Below are 8,490 nucleotides of genomic sequence, written 5' to 3'. Positions count from 1 at the left end.
TAATATGCATCCCCTGTCAAAGGGTCATTCAAACCCAAAGGGCTCACAGGTTGAGAACCACTACTTTGGCAAAACATTAGTATTTCATTTTCTCCTAGGTCCTGGGCCTATTTAGTTTCAGGTTCTTAACCACCAGAGCAATGTCAGGTATGGGTTCCATCTTGTGGAGTAAGCCTTAAATTAAATCACATCTTGGTTGGGTACTCCCACAAGTAATCAACCACCATTGATCCTGCAGGCACATCACCATTGCAAATCGAAAGGTTTGTAGCATGTTGTTTTTTACCTTGCAGGGTACCTTCCAGTATTATGAACATTGTGGTGTATTAGTCCATTGGGGTAGTCCATCTAGGTAGACTCCAGCCATATTCAATGAGTTGTGTAGGTGTTGTCTTGAGCAATAGAGTCTTCCTGACAGTTTGTAGAGAGCAACCAATAACCTTGGGAATAGACTGGGCTATTTGGGGGTTTCCATGAGACCACTTTAATCAATAACTCAATTATATGTAAACCTTTCCAGGTACTGGAAGCTTCATTTGGTGACAAGAGATGTACATCTGGAATTTTGTCTTCCCATTATTTGGCAATTTTATTTAGATCAACTTAATATGTGTATATATTTTGGGAAAATTCTACTGTATGTTTCCATATGGCCTCCCAAATGATCCTTAGCTGTTGATGTGCATCCCCATATCACTCCTCAATTCCCTCTTCCCTCCCCCCTCCACATTTGATCCTCCTATTCCAGCCCAGCCCTCATTCATCCATACCTATCCATTATATTTCCCCTTCCTAGACTAATCCATCCCTTTTCCATACTCCCATACTCTATACAAACCTCTTTGGTTATATGGATTATAGCCTGATTATCAATGATTTAACAGTTAAATCCTCATCTACATGAATACCTACTATATTTGTCTTTGTGTGTCTGTGTTACCTCACTCAGACTGATTTTTTTCTAGCTCCTTCTGTCTGAAATTTTCATTTTTAATGGCTGATTTGCACAATATTCTATTGTGTAAATTTATCACATTTTCCTTATCCATTTATTTGTTGATGAACATCTAAGTTGTTTCTATTTCTGACTATTATGAATAGAGCAGTAATGAACATGGTTGAGCAAGTGTCTCTATAATATGATGTAGAGTTCTTTAGGTATATGCCCGAGAGTGGAATAGTTGAATCTTGAGGTAGATTGATTCACAGCTTCCTGAGAAACCACCACACTGATTTTTCACTGTGGTTGTACAAGTTTTTGCCCTTCCACCAGCAATGGATGAGAGTTCCCCTTACTCACATACTCAGCAGCATGTTGTTCTTAGTACCTGTGCTATTTATCACCTTCTGTTCAGAAAGTTTTTTCCTGTGCCAGTGAGTTCAACATATTTTCCACTTTTCTATCACAGTGTATTTGGCCTGATGTTGAGGTCTTAGAAATATTTGAAGTTGAGTTTTATACAGGGTGATAAGTATGGATCTATTTGCAGTTTTATACATGCAGTCATTCAATTTGAATAGCATCATTTGTTGAAGATGCTGTCTTTTTCCCAATATGTATTTCTGGCTTCTTTTTTATTGAGCCAGACCCTCTGATATTCTTCATATTCTCTTCTACCTCATGCACCTGCCATTAACCAAAGTGGACAGTATTAGACCCAAGACTCAAAGAGGTGTAGAAAGGTGTTGGGCTTTGCACTCATGTGACCATGTCTGGCCAGTGCATACATAAACCAAAAGTATCAAGAAGGAAAGGGGAATCTACAGCCATATTACCCTGAAAATAGTCAATGGGTTTTTTTTTTTTTGTATGATTTAGTCTTGACTGTCCTGGAACTCACTATGAAGACCAGGCTGTCCTGGAGCTCACAGAAATCCTCCTGCCTCTGCCTGTTTAACGCTGATATTAAAAGCATACACACCATTCATATCAGAAAAACAAGGGAAAACAGCCTGTATTGTGCTCTCTCATGCCAGATATCATGAGAGAAAAACATTCCTTGAGGTTTGGTGGGGAAAGGATTTGGGAGCAGAAGAGAGGTATGCAGAGCAGTTAGAGTACAAATAGAAATAACTTAGATATAGATCTCCAAAGAGAGGGGATGCCTCTGTAGGTCCTCATTCATTAGCCAGATGATTTTGAGGAACAGGATATGAGTTCTGGTTTAGACCTTTCCATTTGCAATCTTTAGAAGGGGGGAGGCTCCTCGCTGACCACAAGAACTCTATGACTAGCCCTACATTTACACGCCCACACACATCAATTGCTCCATGAGTCCTAGGAACAGCTCACTGTCACACACAGAGTCCAACTCAACTCCATCTAACCCATCCCTACACAATTCTTGTAGGGCAGAGCTACCTCTGAGAAGACTGGAACTTTACTGGAACTGGAGCAGAGAGGACAGACAGAACACTTTAGTGAACTTGGACCCCAGGAATTGGCCACTGGTGAGCACTGTAGTGCTTCACAGGCAACCAACCATAAAAAAGAAGAACTTTACACCATTCTTGTCATTCTGAAAGGCTATAAAACCAGAGTCTAATCTCCATCATCATACAGGAAGCCAAGAACTTCCTACTAGGTTGGGACCTTGAACCTTGAATTCATAAAGACCCTCAAAGGCCCAGAAACAAAGTCTGTGTGGACAAAATACTCTGGAAACACAGTAAGTGATGTTTGTCATTTCTATGCCACCAGGTACTGTGAAAGGCAAGCTTAAGTCATGAGTGCAGTTCTGGGATCCTCAACATTGGATAATGCTTTGAGAATCAGATGGAGCCTATGTAGCCCATTGTTGCATCTGTAAAACAGTTAATACTTGGGAAATGATGACAATGCTGGACTTATTATTAAGGCTGGATGCTCAGGAATAAAACTTTTTCTATACAGTGATATTGAGGAATTTGTTGTTGATGATTAATTAAGAGAGTAAACCAGTATAAAGAGACAAGAAATGCCTTCGTTGAAAGTTATTTTTAAAGTTGTCTTTATGAAACTTCGCCAAATAGCAACAAAATGCAACATATAAAGAAATGGTAACAAGAGACTATATGTTAGCAAGAAAAATTATTGCAAATGCAAGAGTGACAAAATTCTGAACCAATTTCTTAAGAGTAAAATTACAAAAATGGGACTACTGTCTTGGAGAAGGAGAAAAGTCACTCTCGAGAAGTAGCAAGTAGATGGAATTTTAGACTGCAATTGTTGAATTCTAACATGGTGTATGTTGGTTTTATGATGAAAAGAGATGTGTAGGACTGACACTAACAAATGCCTATTTTGCTTTAATTTCATGAGTTGGAGAGAGAAGGGACAACTATAAATTTTCAAACAACAGGAAACCCTTAGATTATCATAGACAGTTTGCCTCTGCACAACAAATAGCAAGAAGCTCTAGGATTCTGAAGGAATTATGTAGCAATGGCCTTGCATTAGGATGCATGAGAGACAGGACTGGGTTATTCAATGAGGAAGGCCTAAGTAGTAAAATGCTAGAAAGTGAACAATATTGGCCTCTCTCTAAAACAGAGAACCATGGTTGATACTATTTGTTGATTTCTATGGTAGATAGTTGCAAGTTGACATGCGTGCAGAGGGAACAGATGCACACAACTGACTCTTTGAGCCACAATAAGCATCTGGCTTCATCTTGGGCTTGGATACTTCTTATCATCTCTTCCCAGACACTTCACAAATGAGCATGCTACAGGACACTAGTAGAGTCCAGGCTATGGGGATCTACATGAGCACTGTACAAGGGACCTGGGGCAGACTTCTACAAGAAACTATTCACAGACCTGGGAGGGTCAATGGCAAAATGGGCCTTTGCTTTCTCCTCCAATCACAGCCCAGGTTATGTCTCCTTAGCATCACTGTGCCCTGGAACTGCTACAACCTGAAATTTTAGGGAGAACAGACAGAGCTGGGGTTTCTCAGTAGGCAGGTGGCTGTTGAACACAGCACCTGACAGTGCTGAACTCAGCCTGACTTCACTTTGGCTAGAGTTCCACAGGAACTGGGCTCCTGAGGATCACCTTGTCCCACATGATATTGCTCCCCAACTTTAGTTGACTCTGCACTAGAGCTGTCAGCTATCTAGAAGTCCTGAATGCCAAGCTGAATGTCTGCCCTCTTCAGCACTAGCATGAACAGCAGGAAGCAGAAATCTCTGCCTCAATCATTCCTGACTGCCACAATAGTTTCCCCAGTGAGAGCTGACAGGGAAGACATGGAGGAGTAAACACAGGGACAGAGCTGATAGAAAATAAAGAGACCCCTCTTGACACTCCAGCAGAATATTTTCCCCTTTTCCAATGTGCCTTAATGTTCAAAGACCACTGCTGCAGAACAGTCTTTGTAATCAGGAAACATTTACTAAAGATCCCAGAAGGGAGAGCAGCAGAAGCCCAGGGTGATCACAGATTGATGGTGCAGGTGCAGCATAATTAGCTGATAGGTATTTGGGTCAAATACTAAAACTCTGATCAATAGCAACATACTGAACATTTTTCTTTATTTTACAATTTTCTTAGGTTTTATTTCACATGTGCCACTTCTGCATATTTAAAGATACAGGGGACATTTCAGTACAAGGGCACAGTAATGGGAAGTCAACCCTGGGTACCTCAAAGATCTGCCTTAGCTGTTTGGAAATATTCAAATATATCTTATCAACCATAGTCACCTTGCTGTGCTATAGCGCATGAGAAGAGCTGGGCTGTCCAGTTTCAGCCCTGTTCTGTTTACTGTCCTCTCTCCTTCCAAACTCTCTCCACCCTTCTTCCAAACTCTCCTCAAGACTCTGTCTGTAACCACTACTTGACTTTCCAATTCTGTGAGACAAGCTTTCTAGAGATTTCATAGCATGATTCACATGGAAGAACTGTCATTGACAATCAAGAAAAATCCCTTTCTATGTTTCCTATGAAGAAACCCAGTAAGGAAAGAAGGAATACAGACATTGTGGTCAGAACTTCTGGTAATGGCAGGCATTAGAACAGGTCCACTGCATGACAGCTGGGTCTCTGATAGTCACTGTCTGGGGGTACAGGGATACTTTTCACATTGCTTCATAGCATCTTTTCAAGGTAAGCATTCATTAATCTCCCCTGTTCCAGATGGGGAACTTAGACTCAAAAAGCAGATTGATTCATCTAAGGTCATACAGCTATTATGTTACAACAAAGCTCATATTTCCCCTCTTGAGGGATTCTTCAAAAAGTTAACTGGAAAGAATTCATGTACAAACATACATGGTGTGAAAGTAGTCCTACAATGGCAAGCTATCTATTGACCCTTTGTTTATCTCAAGGCAATCCTGATTAAAGATAATAATAATAATAATAAACAATAACTTATAGCCCATTTCAGCAGAGTCTCAGTTTCTATCTAGCTCCTGTGTGCCGTCTCCTGTTGGATACAGGCATCTCTTACTCCCTGAGCCCATTTTCCATTTCTGTCTCCAGGTCATGCCCTCCTCCTAGCTCTCTCATGGTGCTCTCTAGGGCTATTGAGTTAACTCTAAATCTATCTGTTCCATATAAAGGCCATGTGATAGGGATCAGCCTAAACCAAACAACCAACGTGGTACCTTGTGTCTCAACCTATAGTTATAGTTGTCCTACTAGGAATTTTCTTTATCAGGAATAGTGATCTTGGAGCACCATGATTTTTACATTAACTAGCATGCATTGTTTCACTACAACTGAAAGTACAATCTTGTAGACTCTTGAACAACAGAAAAAATAATAACCTTTCATAGCTATGAACTTTTTGTTCTTATCCACAACTGCCCTCCTCCCCAGAGCTTTTATGGAGACAACAGTGGCACAGCCAGTGCTGTGAATAGAGGCAGAAGAGTCCTATCATTTCAGAGCTGGGATTGAACAACACACTCATAGATTTCTACTTCAGCTCTCATTGTATGTCTTGTGCCTAACCTTAGGCAATCTTTAGCTCTGTGCCATCGCTTCTAAGGTCTTGCGCCACAATGCAGTATCCTGTGGCAATTTGTACCTCTGTTTCATCACTTCTAAATAGGAACAATTTGCCCATTTAATAGGTGTTGAAAATTAAGTCCAAACTTGGCTGTTTGGGGTTGATATGAAATCTTTATTTAGAACAGTATGAAAAAAAATCACCTTTTGTGTTTGATCCAATGAGCTCCTTAAACCATCACTCTTGAAATAGTTGAATGAATTATACACACACACACACACACACACACACATTTGTTCTGTCCCCCTCTTAGTCTACAAGGTCCATGTGAGTAGAAAATGCAATGGCTTCTTACCCTCCTTAGGATTTGGTAATCACTAAGTATCAATCCACAGTTTATTTGTTAAAGAAATATAATCATTGTCTTGTCTTTGTTGCCCAGGACTCACTGTCTTTAACAGAAAAGTAAATTCAGAAGCTATTATTCCTGACCAGTTCCTCGCCAAAGGATGGAGATTTCAGATATCACAGAAGCCTACCCCACAACCACAGAATTTGACTATGGGGACTCCACTCCATGCCAAAAGACTGATGTAAGAGCCTTTGGGGCTGGACTCCTGCCCCCCCTGTATTCTCTCGTGTTCATCATTGGAGTGGTGGGCAATGTCCTAGTGATTCTGGTGCTCATGCAGCATAGGAGGCTTCAAAGCATGACCAGCATCTACCTGTTCAACCTGGCTGTCTCTGATCTGGTCTTCCTTTTCACTTTACCTTTCTGGATTGACTACAAGTTGAAAGACAACTGGATTTTTGGTGATGCCATGTGCAAGCTTCTCTCTGGGTTTTATTACCTGGGCTTATACAGTGAGATCTTTTTTATCATCCTGCTGACGATTGACAGATACCTGGCCATTGTCCATGCTGTGTTTGCCCTGAGTGCCCGAACTGTTACTTTTGGCATCATCACCAGTCTTATCACCTGGGCCCTAGCCATCTTAGCTTCCATTCCTGCCTTATACTTTTTTAAGGCCCAGTGGGAGTTCACTCACTATACCTGTAGCCCTCATTTCCCCTATAAGAGCCTGAAGCAGTGGAAGAGGTTTCAGGCTCTAAAGTTAAACCTTCTTGGACTAATTTTGCCTCTGTTAGTCATGCTAATCTGCTATGTAGGGATCATCAGAATTCTGCTCAGAAGACCCAATGAGAAGAAGGCCAAAGCCGTGCGTCTGATATTTGCTATTACTCTTCTATTCTTCCTCCTCTGGACCCCCTATAATCTGAGTGTATTTGTTTCTGCTTTCCAAGATGTTCTATTCACCAATCAGTGTGAGCAGAGCAAGCAACTGGACCTGGCCATGCAGGTGACTGAAGTGATTGCCTACACCCACTGTTGTGTCAACCCAATCATTTATGTTTTTGTGGGTGAACGGTTCCGGAAGTACCTTCGGCAGCTGTTTCAAAGGCATGTGGCTATACCACTGGCAAAATGGCTGCCCTTCCTCTCTGTGGACCAACTAGAAAGGACCAGTTCTATATCTCCATCCACAGGAGAACATGAGCTCTCTGCTGGCTTCTGATTCAGACCATAGATGTCAACCAAGGTCTAAGAAGAGAATGAGGAGACAGTATATTGCTCTCCAAGACCGATACTGACAGTTCTTACAGTCAGGATTCCCAATCTTGTAGAGTCAAAGGAAACTTAGAGGTAGCTTAGGTATAAGTCACCTCTTTAATTGTTTCCTTGAACTTCTGTTAGAAAGGAGATGAATAAACAAAGTGGGGCATTCCAGAAACTGGAATAATGGTGACAATGAGTGGCGTGGGCCCAATAAGAGATAGGATCTGTGGTTATTAATTTAAAAACAAAGCCACTACTTTTACTGAATTCAATTCCTAATGATGTTATATTCTGAAAAAAAATTAAAGCATTGTAATAGAGAAGAATTTTGCATACTTGCATATTGACATATATTATAAAGTATAAGATGTTATGTCAAAAAATTAAAACTGTAACAAACTAAAGTTTTTCTATCCAATTATTTTAAATAATTAGCAAAGATGCAAATAAATCAGAGAATAAATGCAATAGCATTGATATGAAAATACTGATCACAAGGAAATAACAATTAAAATATAAAAGTTCTTTTGGATGCTAAAAGTAGTGAATAAATATTATTTCATTTTACTAACGAAGATGCACATTACAGATCCAGATATGGAAAAAACAGTCACTGACTTGCAGTTTGATACAAATGTAAATTAGTGCAGTATTTCTGAAAAGGAATTTGAAAAGTTCAAGAATACTCAAAAGATAAGTAGTCAATTTTAGGGTGATATTAACAAATGCTATTAAAATGTCACATAGTTTAATAATTTCAGAAATATTAAATGTCAGTCAATATGGTATATTTTAAAGAATTTTTATTGATCTGGGAATATGTTCATAATATTACTAAATTAAAATGGAAAATTAAAAACTGGCAAATGGCTCACTGGAAAAGGCACTTACCACCAAGCTTAACAACCTGAGTTCAATTTTAGGAACCCAA

At 40.0% G+C, this 8,490-nt stretch overlaps 1 protein-coding gene across 1 annotated transcript; it reads left to right on the top strand.

The window, feature by feature from the left end:
- The first annotated feature begins 2,306 nt into the window (after positions 1–2,306).
- On the top strand, positions 2,307–8,280 carry LOC110302114 (C-C chemokine receptor type 1). The gene is made up of 2 exons (XM_021172896.2): positions 2,307–2,669; positions 6,384–8,280. Exon 2 carries the CDS (start codon positions 6,451–6,453, stop codon positions 7,516–7,518), a length of 1,068 nt encoding a protein of 355 aa, XP_021028555.1. The 5' UTR covers positions 2,307–2,669; positions 6,384–6,450; the 3' UTR covers positions 7,519–8,280.
- The last annotated feature ends 210 nt before the right edge of the window (positions 8,281–8,490 follow it).

Source organism: Mus caroli, unplaced genomic scaffold (assembly GCF_978045245.1).
Source record: "Mus caroli unplaced genomic scaffold, Mus_caroli_1 scaffold_11, whole genome shotgun sequence".
Taxonomy (NCBI): Eukaryota; Metazoa; Chordata; class Mammalia; order Rodentia; family Muridae; genus Mus; species Mus caroli.
The sequence above is the reverse complement of the archived record's forward strand: the minus strand, read 5'-3'. Positions and strand labels throughout refer to the sequence as shown.

Excerpts from the sequence above, each read along its gene's own strand:
- LOC110302114 (XM_021172896.2), top strand. The coding sequence starts at position 6,451 with ATGGAGATTTCAGATATCACAGAAGCCTACCCCACAACCACAGAATTT.